Source organism: Hemibagrus wyckioides, linkage group LG18 (assembly GCF_019097595.1).
Source record: "Hemibagrus wyckioides isolate EC202008001 linkage group LG18, SWU_Hwy_1.0, whole genome shotgun sequence".
NCBI classification, from domain to species: Eukaryota; Metazoa; Chordata; class Actinopteri; order Siluriformes; family Bagridae; genus Hemibagrus; species Hemibagrus wyckioides.
This window is the reverse complement of record NC_080727.1, coordinates 23172043-23197049: the sequence shown is the minus strand read 5'-3', so window position 1 is coordinate 23197049 and position 25007 is coordinate 23172043. Positions and strand designations below refer to the sequence as shown.

Below are 25007 nucleotides of genomic sequence, written 5' to 3'. Positions count from 1 at the left end.
GTTTGTCTCTGCCTTCCTTCAATCAATGACTCTGCCAGTCCTACGTTTAACCTGTTCTCTGGATTTGGATTATTGGACTGTATGCTGCTTATGACTCTGCCTGTCCTACGTTTAACCTGCTTTCTGGATTTTGGATTATTGGATTGTATGCTGTTAATGACTCTGCCTGTCCTACGTTTAACCTGCTTTCTGGATTTTGGATTAGTGGACTGTATGCTGTTAATGACTCTGCCTGTCCTACGTTTAACCTGTTCTCTGGATTGTGGATTATTGGACTGTATGTGGTTGTTTCTTTTACTGATTCTACCAGCCTGCTGTATCCTGGTTTTTTCAGTTTCTTTTGAGAACTCTTCTTTTGTGCCGTTCTAAATAAAGACTCTAAGTTTGAACTCGGACTGTGTTCTGCATTTGGGTCCTCACCTGCCACCCCTGACAGTACCATCTGGCCCACATGGACCCAGCAGAGCCACAGAACATGCAAACCCTTCTAAGCTCCTTATCTGAGACCTCCACCTCTCACGAACGTCGTCTCCAGGATCTCGCCTCGGCTACACACGAACTGATCCGTCACATGAATCAGCTTTCAGTCACTCCACCCTCTTCAGATCCCTCGGCGACAACGACACCCACAAGCTCACCAGGTCATCTTCGGGAGCCACACCTGCCTTACCCCGAGTGCTTCTCCAGTGAACCAGGACTATGCCGTGCATTTCTGATGCAATGCTCAGTGATCTTTGAACTTCAACCCTCTTCCTTCCCATCAGACCACTCCAAGGTAGCCTATGTCATCTCCCTGTTGTCAGGCAAGGCCAAGCTCTGGGCAACCGCCGAGTGGGAACGTCAGTCTGTACTCTGCTCCTCCTTTGAGTCTTTTTCCAATGAACTCCGCAAGGTCTTTGACACCTCTGCTCCTCAGCAGGATGCGGCACGCTCCCTCTTTGAAGCCTCACAAGGGAGCCTAACCGTGGCGGAATATGCGGTGGATTTTCGCACATTTGCCATCGACAGCGGGTGGAATGCCACCGCACTCTACGATGCCTTCTATCGCGGGCTGGCTTCGGAACTTAAGGATGAGCTCGCTGCGCGGGAGCTACCAGCCGACCTCGATGACCTGATCGCCCTGGCTACCCGCATCGATCGCCCCGCATTCGGGAACGCCAAACTGAAAGGTCAGCCCGACGTCTTGGACAACCCAACTACCGACCCACTGTCTCTTGCCCCCACCTTCTCCTACCCTCCCTGTCTCTGCATCCAGGAGCCTTCCTCTCTCCCATGCCATGGAGATCGGTCGTTGTCACTTATCCCCTGCTGAGAAGGACAGCCGTCGGGCCTCAGGACTATGCCTGTACTGTGGAGAGGCTGGACATTTTGCCGCTTCCTGTCCAGTAAAAGGCCGGGCTCGTCACTGAAAGAGGGGCCAGCGGCGAGTCTACGACCATCAGTCCCTTCCAAGCCACTGCTCAAGATCCGCATCTCAGTTGACCAGCGGGGCTACGACCTATCTGCCTTTGTGGACTCCGGAGCCGACTCTGAATTTATGGATCAAGACCTGGCTAAACAACTAGGCCTTGAGACGGTGCCTCTGTTCTCGCTCCTCCAAGTTCGGGCCTTGGACGGCCACGTCCTCTATCATGCCTCCCAATGCACTAAACCCTTGCTTGTCACCATCTCTGAACATCACCAAGAGTGGTTGTCTTTTCTTCTTATCCCTTCACCATTTGCCCCTGTTATGTTGGGCTTTCCATGGCTCCGGAAGCACAATCCTCACGTGGACTGGAGCAGCGGCCATATTCTGGATTGGGGCACCTACTGCCTAGCCCATTGCCTAGGATCTGTACCTCCGACCAAGGTGTCTGACATGGACGAACCACCCCCTGACCTCAGCTCAGTACCCTCCGATTATCATGACCTGGGGATGGCATTCAGCAAGGTCAGAACCTCCTCTTTACCCCCTCATCGCCCATATGACTGTGCTATTGACCTCCTGCCTGGCACTACCCCTCCTCGGGGTCGGCTCTACCAGCTTTCGGGACCCGAAAGAGAGGCTATGACCCAATATATTCAAGATTCCCTCGCGGCCGGGATCATTCGTCCATCTTCCTCACCTGCTGGGGCTGGGTTCTTCTTTGTAGGGAAGAAGGATGGGTCCTTGCGTCCATGCATCGACTACTGTGGGCTTAATGCCATTACTACCAAGAACCGTTATCCATTACCCCTTATGTCTACCGCTTTTGAACTCCTCCAGGGAGCCACTGTCTTCACCAAACTCGATCTCCGCAACGCCTATCATCTGGTGCGTATTCGAGAGGGTGACGAATGGAAGACTGCATTTAACACCCCAACAGGCCATTATGAATATCTGGTAATGCCGTTCGGGCTCACTAATGCCCCTGCTGTATTTCAAGCCCTGGTCAACGACATCCTCCGGGACTTCCTAAACCAGTTTGTCTTTGTGTACTTGGATGACATCCTCATCTTCTCCCACTCCTTAGAGGAGCATGTTCACCATGTCCGGTCGGTGCTCCGGCGCCTGCTTCAGAACCGTCTGTTTGTGAAAGCCGAGAAGTGTGAATTCCACACCTCCAGCACCACGTTTTTGGGTTTCATACTCTCGGCCGGTAGCATACAGATGGATCCCAGGCGGGTGGAGGCTGTGAGGGACTGGCACTGCCCTGAAAGCCGTAAGCAGCTCCAGCGTTTCCTGGGGTTCGCTAATTTCTACCGGAAGTTCATCAGAGGTTACAGTGCCGTTGCGGCACCCCTGCACCGACTCACTTCCTTGCTACACCCCTTTTCATGGACTCCAGAGGCTGAGCTAGCCTTTGCCCAACTTAAGAAGCTCTTCACTACTGCTCCTGTCCTGATTCTTCCGGACCCATCGCGCCAGTTTGTGGTGGAGGTGAATGCATCTGACTGTAGGGTGGGGGCCGTCCTGTCTCAAAGGGCTTCTAAGGACAATCGTCTCCACCCCTGTGCCTTTTTCTCTCACCGCCTTTCCCCAGCTGAACAGAAGTATGCCATCGGTGAACGGGAGCTTCTGGCTGTGAAACTGGCCCTGGAGGAGTGGCGCCACTGGTTGGAGGGCACTGAGCAGCCTTTCATTGTATGGACTGACCACAGAAATCTTGAATACCTTCAGACAGCCAAACGACTCAATCCTCGACAGGCTCGTTGGGGGCTGTTCTTTGGGCGTTTTAACTTCACCCTCTCATTCTGCCCTGGTTCTAAGAATGGTAAACCGGACGCCCTTTCATGACTATTCACCCCCGATGAGGATGATCCAGCTCCCGAACACATCCTCCCTTCGTCGGTAACCATCCGTGCTCTTCATCTGGGGATCGAAAGGAGAGTGCAGCAGGCCATCGCATGGATACAGATTCCAGGCAACTGCCCTAGGAACAGACTCTTTGTCCCTGATCACCTTAGGTCTCAGGTCATCCAGTGGTGCCACAGCAGCCGCCTCTTTTGTCATCCCGGGGTTTCCCGTACCTTATCTACTCTCCAACAGCGTTTCTGGTGGCCATCACTCAAGCACGATATCCAGAGATTTGTGGCAGCCTGCCCCACCTGTGCTCAGCAGAAATCGTCCAGGACCCCACAAGCCGGGCTCCTGCGCCCCCTTCCGACCCCCAGACGACCTTGGTCCCATATCTCCCTGGACTGTCAACGGACTACCTCCTTCTGCCGGCCACACTACCATCCTTACGGTGGTGGACCGATTCTCGAAAATGGTCCATTTCGTGCCCTTGGCCTAGCTTCCCTCCACCAAGGAGACTGCCCAGATGCTACTATTACATGTCTTCCGCTTACACGGGTTGCCTCGCAATATTGTGTCTGACCGGGGGTCACAGTTCACCTCGAGATTCTGGAAGGAGTTCTGTCACCTCCTGGGTACCTCCATTAGCCTTTCATCTGGCTTCCACCCGCAGACCAACGGCCAGACGGAGTGATTAAACCACGAGTTGGAGACTGGGCTCAGAATCCTCTGTTCTGAAGACCCTACATCCTGGTCATCCAACCTTATTTGGGTCGAATATGCCCACAACTCTCTTCCCTCGGCAGCCACAGGCCTCTCCCCTTTCTAGGCCGCTTACGGCTATCAACCACCTCTGTTCTCTTCCCAAGAATTAGAGGCCTCGGTTCCCTCTGCCCTCGCTCTGGTTAAACGGTGTCGACGGGTCTGGAGGAGGACCCGCTTAGTGCTTCTCCGCTCATCCAAAAGCTATGCTCGATGAGCCAATCGTAAGCGCCACCCGGCACCCCCTTACCATGTTGGCCAACGTGTTTGGCTGTCCACTCGGGATCTGCCCCTGAAAGTTGCCTGTCGGAAGCTCGCTCCTCGCTTTGTTGGTCCGTTCCCAATCTCTAAAGTGCTCAATCCAGTATCCGTCCGACTCAAGCTTCCCCGGGCCCTTCGCATCCACCCCACGTTCCATGTCTCCAGACTCAAGCCTGTCCGAGCCTGTTCGCTGGTTCCCTCCACCAGACCCCCTCCTCCCGCCCGGGTCATTGATGGAGGCCCTGTTTATACAGTTCGCCGCCTTCTACGCCCCAGACGTCAGGGTAGAGGTCTCCAGTATCTTGTCGACTGGGAGGGCTACAGCCCTGAAGAACGCTCCTGGGTGCCTGCACGTCACATCCTTGATCCCGACCTTGTTTCCCAGTTCCACCGCGAGCACCCTGATCAACCAGGAGGGGCATCGTGGAGGGAGGGGTACTGTCAGGCATGCATTTCCGGGTTCCATGTTGCTACTTCCGGTTCCGGGACGCAACTTCCGGTTTCGCGATCTCATTTCCGGTTTCCGCCATTTTATGCTCCTCTGTTCTATATAAGCTAGCGAGCAGTCCATGCTCCTTGCCAGATGGTCTCTTCAGTCAGCCTTGAGCTTCTGAGACGGCATCCTGCCCTTTTCTTCAGTTCCTGTCTGCCTGGATTGTCTCTGCCTTCCTTCAATCAATGACTCTGCCTGTCCTACGTTTAACCTGTTCTCTGGATTTGGATTATTGGACTGTATGCTGCTTATGACTCTGCCTGTCCTACGTTTAACCTGCTTTCTGGATTTTGGATTATTGGACTGTATGTGGTTGTTTCTTTTACTGATTCTACCAGCCTGCTGTATCCTGGTTTTTTCAGTTTCTTTTGAGAACTCTGCCATTTTTTGTGCCGTTCTAAATAAAGACTCTAAGTTTGAACTCGGACTGTGTTCTGCATTTGGGTCCTCACCTGCCACCCCTGACAAGAACAAAATTCAGCCAGTCATAGGAAATTTCAAAAAGGAGGTGCCTGAAATAGATTAAAACATTTTTGAAGGCTTAAATGCATATTTCTTTGTTTAACTTTATGGAAAAATGGTTAATTTTCAAAAGTGAAGAGCTAAATGGCGTCCCAATAAAGAGTACATATTATAAACTTCAGATTCATATCCTAGCAAGAATTACATAGTGACAAAACACACAGTGGGGTCCAATAGACTAAGTTAAGTGAAGTTGTCTTTATTTGTCACAAATACATTACTGCACAGTGAAAATCTTTCTTCGCATATCTCATCTGTAAAGGGATGCCGGAGGCAGAAGAACTAGGATCCATTAGCAGAGTTTATTCAAACCAACCAAATCGGCAGGCAAGTAAACAGAAACAGGGGCGAGCGCAAGCAAGTCAAAACCGGAGAAGCAAATAACCATGCAAACAAAACTGAAATCAAAAAACCAAACTTGTAGTAATCCAACAGACAAAGCAATGGTCATACACATTAATCAGTAAACAAGAAAGCAAGGCAAACGGCTCAGTATGTCATGTAAGAACGATACTTTGCGTTTAAACCAAACATGCATGCTGCTTAAATGTCCGATAAATTCAGAAGCATTCCTACATGGGTGCTGCTAGAACTCAGGAATGGGCTCCCTCTGGCAGCCTGAAAAAATCAGGTACAATAAAAATTGATTGGCCTTAAAGAGAAAATATAGTCAGTATTAATATTATGCATTTATTGATATTTTTTCTCCTTTTCTACCTGTTCAGTAGAGAAGTGATGGTATCTGAGTAGGTACACAGTCTTATGCATTCAGTTTAGTTTAAGGTTATGCTGATGAGAGAGAGGAGAGTTGTACTTTACAGAGTTGGAACAAAACCTCCAGGAGAGTGGGGATTTACAAGGTAGCATTACCCATTCCCTATATATTTTCCATAACTACCAAAATATGTCATACGGATACTGGCAAGCATCTGATTTCTTTAATTCAGTGTATGTTGACAGTAGGCCTATGTTTGCCCATGGCATGCCAGAAGTAGTAGATGAATAAGGGTCGTACAGCATCGTCTCTGAGTCCGTAGATGAGTGGACTTAAGCACCGTGGCAAGACCAGCACAAACAAATAGTTTAGATAACGCAGGTCCAAGATAGGTTTGCTATTGCAACCATAGCTGCAGCTCGCTCTATGAAGCCGTAGAGAAAAGAGGAAAGGCACAGCAGCAGCTGAATGAGGTGCAGCAGCACCGTCTTGTGAGCTTTTGTAGCAGAGTCTTTATTGGAGGAAATGGTCCTGGCTATGATCACAATGTTAACATAAGTGAAAAGGATAATCACAGACACTGACACAAAGTAGAATATGCTTAAAGCCTGTAAAATATCTGGTTGCCATTTCTTAATGAAGAGCATTCCTCTTGTGCAAATTGTTTGTAACGTAAAAAACCTAGTGTCAACCACTGCTACATAAAACAAATCAATCATACAGTTTATAGAACCAATAAACCAAGATATTAACACAAATTAAAGAAAAGTCACTACAAATTACCAAAACGTCCCTACAGATCAGATTTACAAAAAGAATAGATAACATTCACATATGATGTGCATTTACAGATCTCTTTGCAGCTGAACTCCACTTTTATGTATGAGATGAGATCTGAGTATGAAGACCAGAGTGAACTAATGTTTATATCATATCCTAATATATGTTTATATCATATCCTAATATAACTAATGTTTTAATCATACCCTAGTAAATTACATAGTGACAAAACAAAAAGTTGGGTCCAATCGTCTGATACCACTAGTAAATATGCATGATGATATGATTATAGATATTTTATATTTATTGTACATATTAATATTTGGCTATTCTGATCAAAATAATAAAACCTTCCGTTTATTTCCTTTTTTTTTTTTTTAAAGAAAATAAAGACCAGATTTGGTATTTAATGTATCCATATGATCTTAATTGGACCCTGTATATGGTAAGGAATATGGAAACATCCTAAAGAGGAGTGATCAAGACAGTCCTGGTGTGTCATCATGGCTCCCTGTGGCCCACATGGTCTCCATTATAAACATTAGTTCACTCTGGTCTTCATACTCAGATCTCATCTCATACATAAAAGAGGAGTTCAGCTGCAAAGAGATCTGTAAATGCACATCATATGTGAATGTTATCTATTCTTTTTGTAAATCTGATCTGTAGGGACGTTTTGGTAATTTGTATTGACTTTTCTTTAATTTGTGTTAATATCTGTAACATTGTATGGTTGTATTTTGTATTATATTATGTCAGGTACTAACAATAGCAGCAAAGAGATTTTATCTGTACAGCAAATATTCCAGGTTGTGCTGAATGAAGGACAAATAATGAAAGTTATATTTGTGATATTAATGTCTGTATTCTTTATCTATTTTAATGTCATCATGGTCTACACTCTTTGGACTAAGCCTATTTTTAAAGAGACGCCACGCTACATTCTGTTTATCAATATGCTCATCAATGACTCGATTCAACTTCTCCTCACCTCCATGCTGTACATTTTCAGTTTACTCTTTCTCCAGATATTCACGGCTGCTTGTGCTCTTATAGTTTTTCTTTCAGTTACAACTTTCTGTAACGCACCTTTAAACCTGGCTGTAATGTCAGTAGAGCGTTATGTGGCCATTTGCTTTCCCCTAAGACATGCTGAAATAGCCACTCAGAAAAGAACTCACATTGCTGTTGGAGTCATTTGGTTTATTGGTTCTATAAACTTTATGATTGATTTGTTTCATGTAGCAGTGATAGACCCTAACATTTTTACTTTACAAATACTTTGCAAACGAGAAATGTTCTTCATTAAGAAATGGCAACCAGATATTTTACAGGCTTTAAGCATATTCTACTTTGTGTCAGTGTCTGTGATTATCCTTTTCACTTATGTTAACATTGTGATCACAGCCAGGACCATTTCCTCCAATAAAGACTCTGCTACAAAAGCTCACAAGACGGTGCTGCTGCACCTCATTCAGCTGCTGCTGTGCCTTTCCTCTTTTCTCTACAGCTTCATAGAGCGAGCTGCAGCTATGGTTGGCAATAGCAAACTTATCTTGGACCTGCGTTATCTAAACTATTTGTTTGTGCTGGTCTTGCCACGGTGCTTAAGTCCACTCATCTACGGACTCAGAGACGATGCTGTACGACCCTTATTCATCTACTACTTCTGGCATGCCATGGGCAAACATAGGCCTACTGTCAACATACACTGAATTAAAGAAATCAGATGCTTGCCAGTATCCATATGACATATTTTGGTAGGAAAATATATAGGGAATGGGTAATGCTACCTTGTAAATCCCCACTCTGCTGGAGGTTTTGTTTCAACTCTGTAAAGTAAAACTCTCCTCTCTCTCATCAGCATAACCTTAAACTAAACTGAATGCATAAGACTGTGTACCTACTCAGATACTACCACTTCTCTACTGAACAGGTAGAAAAGGAGAAAAAATATCAATAAATGCATAATATTAATACTGACTATATTTTCTCTTTAAGGCCAATCAATTTTTATTGTACCTGATTTTTTCTCTCATGAAAGCTTCCTACATTTTGTAATAATTGTAAATAAATTCTAAATCAAGTCTTAGAATATGCCTACAAGCAGCATCAAAGATTAAATTACACGAAGAGACTTTTTGGCCAAGGAGTCTAATCTTAAAGAACTACTTGATGCTCATGCATATTTTAATTGCATATTTCAGTATTAAAAGATTAAATCTATTCATTTGCCATCAAATGTGATTCCAGCTCATAATTGTGTTCATCCTAAAGTCTTCAGCTGTCAATTCAGCTTATATCTTTAGCTATGCAAGAGTATTTTTTTCTAATAAGAGTTGAAACAAAGTGGATACAAAGTCTACATACCTTGTTAAAATTGCAGGATAATAAACCAAGATAAATCATTTCAGATGTTTTTCCACCTTTAATGTGATAGGGCAACAAACAAAATTTATGAAAACAAAAAAAAACAAATAGAAATGTTTTAGAAAAATTAAAAAATAAACAATAACCTGGTTGCAAAGATTTTATAATGAAGAGTTTTAAAAAAAATTAGTTTTTTTTACGCTTAATAATAGGATAATTAAACTTAATATACAATATATAATATGATTCTCAGTATTAAGGATTTAACCAAATATAACAAAGGCTTTTCTGTGTGACACTAAATAGAGGGACTTTAAATAACTACTTTGATTTATGCAGTTATCTATTATAAGACAAACTAGGCATGTTGCAAGGTTTTGTTTGGTCATATATTATTACACATATTATTAATCATATGCTGATGGTAGCCTGCAATGTTTTGCTATAAACATCATTTAAAAAAAAAACCCTGAGTTTTGTGCAGTGGGAATAATATGGATAAAATTATTTGTATAGTCATGGACCTGGGATGGAAAGGCCTGGAGTCGGCAGCAGTTGGGCGGTGCTGGTCCGGGAGCAAGGCAGGGCTTCGCTGGTTCCACAGTGATCTGGCTTTACTCTGAAGTATCTGTGAATAAAGCATAGAGTCCTCATTAGACCTGCAGGGGGCAGACCTTACCCTTTGTGGCCGGCGGAGCCTGGCTCTCTGCTGGCTCACCCTCTGCCGGAGGGTGAAGCATGTAGTGGCGCTCCTGATTGCTCTGGTGCATTTTGGCATGCTTTCTCCAGCTCTGCCCTGCACTCTAATTTAGTGGCTCTGGCCATGCTGCTGAACCTTCTCCGCACTATGACAGCACCATTATTGCTGAACCGATGCTGCTTGTGTTTTGAAGGGGGAGAGAGGGGGCGAAGAGTGGTCAGTTTCCTCAATGTGTAGAGGACTGGGTGCTCTTCTCCTTCAAATTCCCGTGACAGGACAGCTCCAAGCCCTGTCTCGGAGGCGTCAATGTGCAGGTGAAGGGGAGGCTGAAGTTGGGATTTTGGAGCACATGGTGGCTGGTGAGCGCTGTCTTCAGCTGCTGGAAGGCCTGCTCCATCCAGAGCACCTGGTCCAGTTGGCCCTTTTTTGTGAGGTCTGACCGTGAAAAGGCTACAGAGGAGAAGCTAAGCACAAAATGTATGTTATAACCCGCCAAACCCAAAATGGCATGTACATGCTTCTTGGTTGTGGGCCGGGGGAAATTCCTGATGGCCTCTACCTTCTTCTCCTGCGGTCGTTACAACCCCCGGCTGATGCAGTAGCCCAGGTACTGTGCCTCAGTCAGCCCAAGGTGGCATTTATGAGGGTTGGCTGTTCTAGAGGCTGCTCAACACCTCCCTCAGGAGGAACAGGTGGTCCAACCACGTGGAGGAATGGATCAGGACATCGTCCAGATATGCAGTGGCGAAGGTTCTGTAGGGCTGGAGGACGATGTCCATGAGGCGTTGTAATGTCGCTGGGGCTCCATGAAGGTCAAAGGGCAGTGCTCAATACTGCCAATGGCCCCGGGAGGTGGTGAAGGCGGTTTTGGGTTTAGCATCTGGGGATAGGACTACCTGCCAGCCTTCAGAACAACAATTTACAAATAATTTACTCACCTCCTTGTCATCCAAGATGTTCATGTTATTCCTTCTTATATCATAAAGAAATTATGCTTTTTTAGGAAAGTATTTCAGTATTTTTCTTTACATATTTTACACATTTTCTTTACATATATTCAAAATGCAGTTTAAATGCAGCTTCAGAGGGCTCTAGACAATCCCAGCCGTGGAAGAAAAGTATTATCTAGCGAAATGATTGGTCATTTTCTTATAAAAAATAAAAAATTGCATACTTTTTAACCACAAAAGCTCGTCTTGCACTAGCTCTTGCATGCGCATACATGACACGGTGGAACTACAGACCCAGTAGTGGGATCGTTTAGAGCCTTTTGAAGCTGCATTTAAAATGCATTTTAGATGACAAGGGGGTGAGGAAATTATTTGTAATTTGTTGTTCTGAATGTGGAATTCTCCTTTAACCTCACAAATATTGTGTGAATGAAAAAAGCTGTTTATCAAGCAATTGCAGTTAGACCTTTATCAGGGATTTAACTTATTGTCTATGATCATTATTTTCACTTATACATTAGTGCCTCATTTTAAGTCATTTCGACTTACATCGATTCCAACTTTACGCTGCTCATCCTTAAATATTAAAATGAATAATTAAATCCAATTTATGGGCGCTTTACACAACCTTACATCAGTCCCTCTGTCACACACTAACAATGAAAAATTGCTAATAAAACCAAACTGAACAAAATTCTTTTCATAAAACAAGAAAATACATGTATTCCTTCATGTGTAATTAAAGGGAACATATAGGGCCGCACATTATAGGGGCATTTCCGACTTACAGCAAAAATCGACTTACGTCGCTTCTCTTGAAACCAATTAAATACTCTGACATGAAGGCCCACAAGACCATCCTGCTGCACCTCATTCATGTCAAGTCAAGAAGCTTTTATTGTCATTTCAACCACATATAGCTGATGCAGTACATAGTGAAAAGACATACAACATATATTTACAAACAAAAACAACACAGAGCTAAGACAGAAGTTTGTCCTATCCACATAAAGTGCAAAGTGTGCAACTAGGTGCAAATAGAGCAAAGGCACGACAGTGCATAAACAGTATAGAGCAAGCTGCAGCAATGGCCAGCACCAGCAGCAGCCTCTTCATGGACTTGTGTTATTTAAACTATTTATTTGTGTTGATCTTGCCACGCTGCTTAAGCCCACTCATCTATAGTAGCCAACACCAAGGTAACTTTCACCCAAACCACCGTGTATTAGCCACAAGCAAACAAACAAATATATACAGTAGAGCCCCCTTTCCCCATCTCTGAATAATCTCAGTCCTTATTTCGTGTGAGGGTGAGCAAAACCAGATATGCGGACTGAATGTGGCTAGTTTGCCAGCGAGTTCCTCCTGAACAATAAGGGTGATAAAGTATTCTGTTTGGTGGAGATAATCCTGTTGCTTCTAAGGGGCATAATCCACTGCAGTATCTGTTTTTCTCCCGGAGTGCGCCTCTTTCCCGGCGGCTTTTTTCCGGTTTATATTTACTTCCGTGAACCAATGTCACATGATGACGGCACGGTTCTCATCCAGGTCTCGCAATAGACCCGAGTACAGACCACACACAGACTAATGATGGTGGTAACAAAAAGTTAATAATAGATATGTGCTATTGATAAATATAAATACACGTGCAAACCTATATATATGTATATATATATATATATATATATATATATATATATATATATATATATATATACACATATACACTATATTGCCAAAAGTATTTGCTCACCTGCCTTGACTCGCATATGAACTTAAGTGACATCCCATTCCTAATCCATAGGGTTCAATATGACGTCGGTCCACCCTTTGCAGCTATAACAGCTTCAACTCTTCTGGGAAGGCTGTCCACAAGGTTTAGGAGTGTGTTTATGGGAATTTTTGACCATTCTTCCAGAAGCGCATTTGTGAGGTCACACACTGATGTTGGACGAGAAGGCCTGGCTCTCAGTCTCCGCTCTAATTCATCCCAAAGGTGTTCTATCGGGTTGAGGTCAGGACTCTGTGCAGGCCAGTCAAGTTCATCCACACCAGACTCTGTCATCCATGTCTTTATGGACCTTGCTTTGTGCACTGGTGCACAGTCATGTTGGAAGAGGAAGGGGCCAGCTCCAAACTGTTCCCACAAAGTTGGGAGCATGGAATTGTCCAAAATGTCTTGGTATGCTGAAGCATTCAGAGTTCCTTTCACTGGAACTAAGGGGCCAAGCCCAGCTCCTGAAAAACAACCCCACACCATAATCCCCCCTCCACCAAACTTTACACTTGGCACAATGCAGTCAGACAAGTACCATTCTCCTGGCAACCGCCAAACACAGACTCGTCCATCAGATTGCCAGATGGAGAAGCGCGATTCGTCACTCCAGAGAACGCGTCTCCACTGCTCTAGAGTCCAGTGGCGGCGTGCTTTACACCACTGCATCCGACGCTTTCCATTGCACTTGGTGATGCATGGCTTGGATGCAGCTGTTCGGCCATGGAAACCCATTCCATGAAGCTCTCTGCGCACTGTTCTTGAGCTAATCTGAAGGCCACATGAAGTTTGGAGGTCTGTAGCAATTGACTCTGCAGAAAGTTGGTGACCTCTTCGCACTATGCACCTCAACATGCTCTGACCCTGCTCCGTCAGTTTACGTGGCCTACCACTTCGTGGCTGAATTGCTGTCGTTCCCAAACACTTCCACGTTCTTATAATACAGCTGACAGTTGATGTACCCCTCCAGGGGTTTAACTATTCCTTCTGTTTGTGCCGGTCATTCTGCTACAGTCCGCCCGTTACAGAAGATCAGACCGCAACCTGCAAAGAGCGCTTCCTGCACCACAGGAGACCTCCGCATCTCGGGCCGTTGCTGCCGCGTCATTCTTCGCGGTACTCCATGTGCTGCCTGGCTCGGAAAGTATGAGCTCTGCCAGTTCCGGGTTTACTCCTTCTCCATACTCCGGCTCGGCAGAAGATTACAGTGGCTCCCTGTGGTAAGGTTCCCTCACGATGGAATCCTTCATACAGAAGGCTACCCGAGGTGCGGCATGCAGGACACTCTTCATGGAAGGCGAAAGGATACCCGGTTCTTAGAACTGCCACCGCCGACCAGAAACTGACTCCCCCCCCCAGTAGTGGCAAGTGGATTACTTTAGACTTCTCCGCTCTGAGTATCTACCTCCCCCGGGTGCTGCTCTTGCCAATGCAGCGGGGATTGGAAGATGACATCGTATCGGCCAGCCCCTCCAAGCTGACTTCCAAGTGTCCTCCCAATCTCATGTACATTTTATAGACTTGTTCACTGTCTCCCTACTCTTTGTCTCACCTGTCTTTCCTTCTCTTTCCAGAGTCTGGTACTGCCGCTGACCCCCCTCTCCCTATGGGGGTTGAGGACCCAGCTGTGCATATGGTCCAGGTGGCCCTGATCTGTCATCGCGTGCTTCTGTGTTTCGGTCCTCAGGAGCAGACCGTGGAGGGGGGGGGGGGGATTGGGGGTTCCGTCACAGGCGTGCCGGATTCCACCCCTCGTCAGTGCACTCGCACTCCTTATTGTAATTGATTGCAGGAAATTAAGTACATGGTGTAACAGTGCATGGCAACAGGGCTAGACCAAAAGGAAGAACTCGATACTGGTAAGCTTTGCCCCCGAAAACAAACCTCAGGAACTTCCTGTGTTCTGCCTGAATACCTAAATGAAAATAGGCATCCTTGAGGTCTACCGTCAAAAACTAGTCCTCGGAATTGATCTATGATGCGATCAGTTCATTGTGAGCATCTTGTACCTGAACGTCGTTAGGGCAGAGTTCAGAGCTCACAGGTCCAAAATTGGACGCAGCCCCCCATCTCTCTTGGGACTTCTGTAAAATCCAGAGTCTCAATCTGGAAGGGAAACATGTTCTATGGCCCCTTTTTTCAGAAGAGAGAGAAGTTCCTCTTGGATGAATGTAGTTTGGTGTGTGCCGATAATTGTGGGCAACACTGCCTGAAATGGAAGAGGACAGGTGGCGAACTGGATCCTGCACCCTTACCCTACAGTATTTAAGACCCACTAAGAGACAACTGGCAGATGTTTCCACACTGCCAGGCTGTCTGAAAGAGGTGTCAACTTGTACCACTGCTGTGTAGGCCTTTCCCCCAAGGGCTGAAGTGGCTCTACACATTTTAGAAGGGAGTGCCGGCCTCCTCCATGCCAGCAATGTAAGGGAGAGATAGCTCACAAGCATCTCTTCCACCTTGTGCATTACCATGTTCATCCAGCCCCAAAATGGCTGAATAATTAAAGGAGGTGGGGGGGGGAAGGCATGCTGAATATGAGTTCTTCCAGGACCTTGGTATCTCAGAATGGAGGTGAGAAAAATGACAGCTGCATGAGGGGGGCATGCAGCCCGAAGTCAGGAAACGTTCATCAAGCTTAGAATGGATGGCACTAGCTTCCTGCTCTGGACAGTTTAAATTTAATTAAATTTAACTTACCCACAGCACGCTTTATTACATTGAGGAGCTACTCAGATGCCACTGATTGTGGTGGCAAATCAACGGAGGAATTCCCCTCATCACCCATGTCAAGCTCCTCAGAGCCCGACGCGGAAAAAGACATATCCACTTCCTGGTCGGAAGAAATCGTAGTGTGAGCTCCCAGAGCCGAAATGCGGACATTGGAGTCAGGAGAGCAGACAAGAGAAAGGGAAAGACCCGTCTCTTGTTCCGCTTACGCTAACTCCATCTGTGAAGTGCAGAAGTGTGGCTGGTAAAGAAAGCCAAACAGGATCAGAGTTTGGGAGGAGGAAATCTCTAGCAATGCACACAGCCGGATCACTCGAGAGCCGACCGGGCATGCTTCTCACAAACAAACTACGCTAAGAGTAAAATTCTTCCTAAAATGAATTGGCTTGTGAGCTTCAGACACACTTCCTCTACAATGTGTTCCCATAGTGTCAGTCATGACGCAGTGTCGAGTTCCCTAGAAAGGGAACTTAGGTTTATCCATAATGAGCGAGCCAGAATTGACAATAGCAAGTAAAAAAATTTCTATGAGACATGAAAAAGAAACCCTAAAAGGAACAAGAATCGAAATGCTCTTCTGGGAGATACCAGCCTGTGCTATTATGAGTTTTTACTCATCCACTATAGAGTTAAACAGTTGTGTGTTAAAATGATCAACAGTATAAGTATCAGGTTAATTTCTGATTTCATTACAATTTGATCTTATAATCTTTATTATTTAAGTTATTCAATGTGATGAATGTATGACTTGATCATAAACAAGAGTTTAGCAAGAGCAATCTTTGGACTATCCAAGTGGCACCATCCACAGCCATCTCATGGAAAACCTTTTGCATAGACATACAGGGCTATTATCAGCAATGGCTAGAGAACACACATTTTATTAGGTATAGGTTAATATAGGTTTATTGAAACATTCAGTGACTATATACTCTCCAGATCTGTGCCGTTACCTAAAAGAAAAGCTAGTAACAAACAACTAGTATAAATGATTTATAAATGATATAAATGTCTGTGTCCGGAAAACTATGTGCAATGCTGTTCCAACTGTGGGGACCCTGCTATAGTTGTTATTATTCTAGGTCAAATCTAAGTCAAAGTCAAAGAATCCATATATAGACTTATATAAAGCCATATATAAAGACTTCAACCATATTTAGCTTATGTAGTACACAGTGAAGTGAAACAACTCCTGGACCAGAGGTGCTACACAGAACAAAAACAAAGTACATATGATGCGGACAAACATAGAGCTTAACTATTACTACAAGGTGCATTGTTTAAAAACTAAACATACAACATAAGTGCACAGGATGACTAGACAAGACAGTGCAGACAAACAAGACACATAACCGACTCTTGTGCAAAAAAAAATTGTTTGACAGTGGGTGCAAAGGATAGAAATGTATCAACAAAGAGACCACACCTTTTGATCAAAGCAGGTGTGGTGGATCATAAAAGGCCAAGAAAATTATTCATGTACTATGGTGTCAGACCATTTAGTGAGTAAACAGTATTTTATAATTAATGTAATATTTTATTAGGCCAACACGTTAAATTAGAAGTTAAGTGTTCAAAACCTCTGGTTCTCCTAAATACTTTGGCTGCTGCATTCTGACTAACTGGAGCTTGTTTCTGCACTATCCATGTGAGCATCAGAACTGGAACATGGAGAAATTGGACAAGGTTGCCTAGTCTGATGAGTCATGTCTTCTTTCTCATCATGTGGACTGCCCAGGTCATGTATGTTGCTAAACTTTGGAAGAGATGGCACAAAGATTTGAGGAAGAAGGCAAACCAACTTGGGCCTTGTGGGTCTGTAGCATGCAGGAGCTTCTGGTGGGTGGCTGACCACATCTGCTCACTGCACTTGAGCCAAGCATAGACCACAGGGGAATCAGTATTGCATGTATTCCAAGCTAAGGAAATATGCTCAATAATGACCAAAATAACATTGTTATTTTCTGCTGATAGGCGATGGTAAGGTGCAGGAACGCTGACGTGTAGGCAGTGGGACTAATTTCCTGACCGCGTGTGGGGGGCTGTAATATCCCAGCACACACTGGAATGGATTATGATTGGTGAAGGAGTGGGTCAGAGAGTTTTAGGTGTACTCTGCCCAAGTGAGGATTGACCTGCTTTTCCTGGCCATTTGCCTGGGGACATTATCCTGATGTCAGACTGACAAACTCTTGCAGAAGGCCTGCCACACACAAGAGGGCACCTGAGTCCTTCATTCAAATTTACCAGTCTGTAGGAAGTCCATTCCAGGGTACCAGCTTGCAGGATTTTGAGAAGTGGTCTACAATGACCAATATGGTGGTGTAACCTTGTGAGTTCGGGAGGTCAGTGGCAAAGTCCACCGTGATGTGGGACCATGGCCATCATGGTATGGGGAGTGGTTTGAGCAGGCCATGTAGGAGCTGGGTGGTGTGCTCACATGGGTACAGATGGAGCAGGTTTCAACGTATTGCTTGAAGTCCAAAAGCATGGATGGCCACAAGAATGTGTTTTGAATCAGCTGGGTGGTACAGTGGATTTCTGGGTGTCATGTGCTTAGCAAAGTGTGTACCCAATGGAGGACTCTGGGGCATAGTTCTTTGGGAACATATTGCTTTTTTAGTGAGCAGCCTGGTGGAGTGGGTTCATTGGCTTGGGCTTGCTGTATCTCCTTTATGATGTCCCACCAAATGGGGGTGATGATAACGAAGGGTGGCAGGATAGGTTCAGGTGTCTGTGGATTGTCAATGGAGTCATGTGACTGTTCCTGATGCCTGGGCAGTACGTCAGAGTGAAGTGAAACCGAGTTAAGAATCTGGCGTGGATTCAGTTGCTTGGCAACCTTTTTTAACATTTTGGTTTAAAGGTTTAAGTTTTGGTGGTCCGTGATGACCTGAAATGAATGTTGGGCCCCCTTCAAGCAATGTCTCCACTCATATGCCTCTTTACTGGACCTATGCAGTATGCAGTCAGTAATAATTGTGTGATCACAAAATGGAGTTAAAATCATACCGTTAGAAATTTTAATTTAAATACTAGAATCTGAATAGTTTGTCTTTAAAATATTTTTTGACAACATCCCAGGAAATTACAGCATCTAAAAAAAATGTCTACTACTCACAAATATGGGAATGCACAGAACAACATATAAGTCTACTATTTACACTCAGACATGTGATAACTCTCTAGGGCTTGCACAGTGCCTTATAAAAATCAGCTCACATCAGTATTACTCTTTAGAGCTGAGCTACAAAAGTTGAGTTCTGCACCAGATGTTTTAACAGTTTTAACTTGTTTCTTTATTTTTTACTTTGGAAACATCTGATCTCTGAGGAAGTGGTGATTTGTAAAGGCTTATTATATTTGTGTCATATTATGTCACTTTCTAATGATAGCACAGTTGAGGTTTTGCTTATACATCAGCAAGTATTGCACCTTGCACTGAATGAGAGAAAAATTTCACGAGTCACTTTTGCAATATTAATGTCTCTGTTTTTTATCTATTTGAATGCTATCATGGTCTACACTCTTTGGAGTAAGCCTGTTTTTAAAGAGACTCCACGCTACATATTGTTTAATCACATGGTTTTTAATGACTCGATTCAGCTCACTGTTACATCTTTGTTGTATATTTTAGTTCTGGCCTATCTTAAATTAGTCATGGCTGCTTGCGCTGTTTTAGTTTTTATTTCTAGTACAACTTTCAATAACGCACCTTTAAACCTGGCTCTGATGTCAGTAGAGCGTTATGTGGCTATAAGCTTCCCTCTAAGACATGCTGAAATAGCCACTCAGAAAAGAACTTACATTGCCATTGGAATTATTTGGTGTATGGGTTTGATGAACTTTCTAACTGACTTGCTCTATGTAGCAGTTACAGATCCTAAATTTCTAACATCAGAAATATTTTGCACAAGAGAAAGGCTTTTCATAAAGCAATGGCAATTAGATGTTTATCAGGGCTTCAACATATTTTACTTTGTGTCAGTGTCTGTGATTATCCTTTTCACATATATTAGAATTTTGATTACAGCCAGGTCTATTTCCTCCAATAAAGACTCTGCTGTGAAAGCCCACAAGACCGTGCTGCTGCACATCATTCAGCTGGGCCTGTGCCTTACTTCTTTTCTCTACAGCTTTATAGAGCGAGCTGCAGCAATGGCCAGCACCAGCAGCAGCCTCTTCGTGGACCTGCGTTATCTAAACTATTTATTTGTGCTGATCTTGCCAAGATGCTTAAGCCCACTCATCTATGGACTTAGAGATGATGCTGTAAGACCCTTATTCATTTATTATTTTTGCTGTGCCACAAGCAAACGCAAGCCTACTGTCAATGTACAATGAATTAACCTGTTTTATGTTGTAACACCATTTTATCTGGTCTGAAGTTAAAACCAAGTTAATTAAGGTTTATTATGCAATAATAAAGAAAATGTCATTGTTTATTTAGGGGTAATGTGTTCAATAATACCAAGTTTTCCTATCATGAAAACTTTCCACAATTGTATTTATTTCATTTAAACCTCCTACAAGTAGCATATGGGCTTACTGGATAAAAACTTATCCAGTAACAGAATTTCTGACAATATAGAGTATTTTTCAGAAGAAATTAATGGCTTAATTAATTTGATTGATCTTTACTGGGACTTTTTGCATTCATACAAATGCATTTATATGCCATCAAATACTCAAATCTGCAACTACTATGGGGCTTCAATTAATATGCTATTCTGAAATATCTATGCTTTTACAAATCACTTTTACCAGTGTGCTTTAAGACATTATTTGTTGTTGGGAAATTGGTCAAGTGAAAAAGATTGTAAACTCTAGATGCTGTTGTGTGTGCAAACCCCAGGAGATCTGCAGTTTATGAAATACTCAATCCAGCCCATGTTTCACCAACAAGCATACCGCAATTAAAATCACAGACATCACAGTTGTGCCCTATTCTGATATTTGATATGAACATTAAATCAAAAAGCTCTTGGCCTGTATCTACATGATTTTGTGCATATTTTATATTTATTTAGTGTACTCTATTTTCAAATACTGTTATTGAAATTTGATTTACTGATTAATAATTTTTTTTTAATCATCATCAGTATAGTTCTTGTACAACAGAATTTATTTTACTGTTTATTAAATTGTCTTTCCTCATCCTAGATAATGAATTATTATTTTTTATGAAAGGTATGTGTCTGGGCAGGAGGTGGTAGTGCTTGGTTTGGGCTGTGTATCTAAACAACTATTTTCCCTGAAAATACCAGGATGCAAAGGTTGGCTCTTGTTCTGGATATAAAGGGGAAACTGATGCACCATGTGATTGTGCACTTCAAAAAGTCTTTTGGTTCCAGCAATCCTAGGGGAACACTAGCTGTGACTGCTGTCAGAACTCCTGTCATCCAAGGCAGGAGTCAGTACTGTATAATAATGTATACATAATGTCCTGGATAAATTTGAGTGGTAAGTTCAGTAATGTCTGCACTCTAAAGGAGTCTAGCAATTCCATATATTGTATTGAAATTTCCAAAATAGGATTACATGTATAAACAGTGACAGCAGAATTTTGATAACATTTACATTTCTGGCATTTGGCAGACTCTTATCCAGAGTGGTGTACAAGAGTGCTTTGAAGTCTATATCAATGAACACCTTAACACTGGTTTAATAGGTCACAGATGGAGGATACCATCAGCCTACTCTGTTGGGAAGATTTAAAAAAAAATTTAAATCAACATACAACATATAAGAATACATAAAACAAACAAGGAAAAATAAGAGCTAGTTTAAGCGTGTCAAGAGAAGCACTTGATAACTTATCCTATCTTCTATATTTGAGTCAAATTTGAGTCAAATTGTGTTGTTTGTGCAGATCCCTATACAAAATGGCTAGTTAGCTTCATGCATTGGTCATTTATGCAGTGTACTACCCACTACTACCCAGCACAAGGTGCTACTTGGAGACCAGATTGCTTGTGTTGCCTCTGCTAAAGCAGATGAAAAGGGAGAGGACACCACATGCTTGAGCAATGGGACTAAGTGCAGAGAACTCGAACTGGGCACAGCAGGTGCAGTCTCTCCTGCTCCTCTGACTCATGGGGCAGAGGGCAGAATGCCTTCAGAAAGACCAGGCGCCTGGCCATAATGGGGCTTTTCAGGAATGTGTCCCACCCTGAAATTCATGGCAGCCTTGACCACACCAGGAGCAGACTCTAGGTAGAAGGGGGACAAGGCTAATAGCAAAGCCATTTCCAGGGTCAGAAACTCCTTAGAGGCTGACTCCACTGGCTCAAATGGGGCTTAGAGCAGCCCCTGCAGGACCACTAAGAGGTTCCAGGAGGGGAGGCATGGTCTGCAAGAAAGCCTTGGCCACCTGGCACCTTGAAGAAAGTGAAAGAACAGAAAACAGGCACATGACACACAGCAATGGCTGCCGTATATATACCTTAATGTAGAGAATGATAGGCCTTCAAAGAGGCATGTCTGCAGGAACTCTAGCACTGTATTAACAGGACAGTGAACTAGATCCTGATGTTGCCGATTACACCAGAGGCAAAAGTTCAACATAGTCTCCAGAAATTTGGTCAGCAGATCAGAGTCTAGGAGTGGGCAGGGGTGGAGTATCACCCCCTGCACCTGAGAGAGGACGTTCTTCTGATGGGAATCTCCCAAAGAGAGCTGTACAGAATGGAAATTAGGTCCACAAGCCAGACTCAGGTAGGTCAAAAGAGTAACAGGGAGAATCAGTTGTTGCATACCGCGAGTACCCCCATGAGCACAGCTATCTGAGAAAGTGTACAGACAGAGCCTTGGCTACATTTACACCATGGCAGCTAGAGGGGCTGGTGAAAAGAGAAAACCACAGGGGACAGTTCCACTTCCACCCGGCCAAAAACTGTTATATGCATTCCCCCACCAACGGGTGGAGATAGCATTCCCAGGGCCTCAGCCCCTGCCTTAGCAGGAAGCCTGCTTCTCAACCATATGCTCTTGAGTGTAAATCGCTCTCAGTGAGAGGAATCTGCTCTCCTAGGGCAAGATCTGTTGCATCAATCTGAAAAGAGGGCATGAACACAGACCACTCTAATGCTTGATGTAGGTGACCAGCAAAGGTAGCGCCTCAGTTTCAGGAGAAAGTGTTTCAGCACTAGAATCACAACCCCCATCTATAGTCTCATGTGTAGCAGACATAAACGAATAGCTTTGGCCACTACCATCATGAGCCTGGGTGGCAGAGAGGCACTGGCCTAGCCAGATGTCTATTATGGCATAAATGATGGAATTCCCCTAAGAGGGAGATGGACATGTTTGCATTGTGGCTGAATCCCAAACTATCCCCATGAAGATGATGCTCTGAGAGAGAGAAGGAACCTAAAGCAATAAGCCTAGGCCAAAAGGGAGACCCGGCACTGGTACACTGGGGAGCCTTCTGTGCTCTGGAAAGCCTATGTGGAGATAGGCATCCTTCAGTATTATTATCGCAAACCAGTGCTTGGACCATATCTGCGACTAAATGACCTAAAGCTTTAACATCTTGATTCAGTATACAATTAAGAGCACGCAGGTCCAAAATTAGGCATAGCTCCTTGGGAACCAAGAAATGACACCTGTAAAGCCAGAGGCACAATCTGGGAGAGAAGTTCCTCCTGAAGGAATGAAGTGTGGTCAGTGCCAACAACAGTGGGCAGCACACCTAACCTTTTAATATCTGAAACTTGTAGATTTCAGTGTACAAATTGGAGCGCACAGGTCCAAAATTGGGTGTATCCACCGTAATTCTTGGGAACCAAGAAATGCTTGCTGTAAAACCAGAGGCTCTATCTGGAAGGGTAATATGCTGAATGAAGTTTGGTCTGTGCCAACAATAGTGGGCAGCACACCTAGGAAGAAAGAGGATAGGAGGCAAGCTGAATTCTGTAGCCTTTTCCCACAGTATCCACAGTAATCTACTGCAACACATCTGGCAGAAGCTTCCATGCTGCCAGGTGGTCTGAGAAAGGTGTTCCTCTCGCTGTTCTCAGTGACACATAAGGAGCCGGAAAATTAATAATAATTTCTTCATTCGGGTCAGGAGAAATCACAAAGCTCCCATGGCCAAAGCGAAGGGATTAGAGTCATTAGTGACTCATCCATCTCTCATTCCATTTCATCTAACTCAGCCTGCAACCTCCATGACTGAAGCCAGTGTGCTGCCTTGACAGATGCGAGGCTTGAGCCACATGGCACAGGCACTTGGAATGCAGTCGAGCAAGAGTGGAGATTGCGAACAGTAATCACTCACAATGCACGCAATCAATTCGCTCGAGAGTCAACCGCTTACCACAATAAGACCCTAGTCTTTATATATCTTTCTTTGCCCTAGTCTCAGACAATAAGATAGACAATTGACACCAACATACATACAGTGCTTCCTAAAACAAAAGAAGCTGGAGTAATGGGATGTAGATAACCTTTTATGATCTATCACAGAGCTCCAGTCACCACTTCCGCAAGAAGCGTTTCCATAGCGTCAACCATGACACAGTGTCAAGTTCCTTTTAAAGGGAACATCACTCCACATACAACTAATGTCTGTGGATGACCACAATGTGCAGTTAATTTTATGCCATTAAAAATGTGCTTTTAAAAATATCTGTTTAAAAAGTATTACATTAAGGCTATATCATAAAAATTATCATCAGAAATTAAATTTTGAATTGAAGAGTAATTTTACAAAACAGCAAAGTAATATTGAAAGTACAGCCCAACACTGTCACTGTAACAGTTATGTTTCCAAAAATTCAAAAAAGAAACTATAACAATGAGACCTGAATCCAATTAAATGCTACTAAGTGCTCTGCATTTAGTAATCCAGAAGAAGACTCACCTACAGTCAACCATGCTTATCATAAAAAAACTATGCAAATTGCAGACCACAACACAAATGTGCAAAACAAAATCTACTTAAAAATATATACTATTCTGTGTATACACACAAGCTATATATGGCCAGTGGTGGTGAAATAGATACTGAGCTACCTTCTTCTGAGAATTCATGCCAAGAAGTCACAAAATACAGTCTGAAAAAGGATTTTATAATACATGCCACCACGAAACAAACAATTTTCCACGAAACTTTCTCAGCATGTTCTTGACAGATTAGCACTTACTCTGAATGACAAGAATGAACTGAAACACCTTTGAACTTAGCTGAAAATCTTTTTCTTCCTAGAAAGCCCAGAGGATCACTAGCTGTGACTGCCTTCAGCTATCCTACTATTCAGGGCAGGAGCTGGTACTGCAGATACTATTGCAGAGTGCAATATTGACTGTTACACAGTAGGTGATGGATAGCATTCAGATAGCAAAATCTAGCTTCATATGGACTGAATGCTAACATCCTGGGAATGCACCTCAACACGTAAGTCTACTATTTACACTCAGATATGTGACAACTCTCTCTAGGGCTTGCACGGTGACTTATAAAGCTTAGCTCACATCAGTATTACTCCTTAGAGCTGGGCTACAATAGTCGGGTTTTGCACCAAATGTAACAGATCACTGACAACATTTTATTTGTAAATATTTGTAGTTTCTTCTTTTTTTTACTTCGGAAAAATCTGATCTTTAAGGAAGTGGTGTTGATTTGTGGAGGCTCTTTCTCTACTGTTGGTGATTTCTGTAAATATCTGATGTTTCTTTTTTGTATCATATT

General features: G+C 43.8%; 2 protein-coding genes and 1 pseudogene across 2 annotated transcripts; 2 read left to right on the top strand and 1 right to left on the bottom strand.

Moving 5' to 3' along the window:
* Nucleotides 1-6237: 6237 nt before the first annotated feature.
* Nucleotides 6238-7364, bottom strand: LOC131368739 (odorant receptor 131-2-like; annotated as a pseudogene).
* A 177-nt stretch (nt 7365-7541) lies between these two features.
* LOC131369602 (odorant receptor 131-2-like) lies at nt 7542-8504 on the top strand. The gene has a single exon (XM_058416443.1). It carries the CDS (start codon nt 7542-7544, stop codon nt 8502-8504), a length of 963 nt encoding a protein of 320 aa, XP_058272426.1.
* Nucleotides 8505-18688: 10184 nt separating this feature from the next.
* LOC131368738 (odorant receptor 131-2-like) lies at nt 18689-19657 on the top strand. The gene has a single exon (XM_058414822.1). It carries the CDS (start codon nt 18689-18691, stop codon nt 19655-19657), a length of 969 nt encoding a protein of 322 aa, XP_058270805.1.
* Nucleotides 19658-25007: the final 5350 nt, after the last annotated feature.

Excerpts from the sequence above, each read along its gene's own strand:
- LOC131368738 (XM_058414822.1), top strand. The coding sequence starts at position 18,689 with ATGTCACTTTCTAATGATAGCACAGTTGAGGTTTTGCTTATACATCAG.
- LOC131369602 (XM_058416443.1), top strand. The coding sequence starts at position 7,542 with ATGTCAGGTACTAACAATAGCAGCAAAGAGATTTTATCTGTACAGCAA.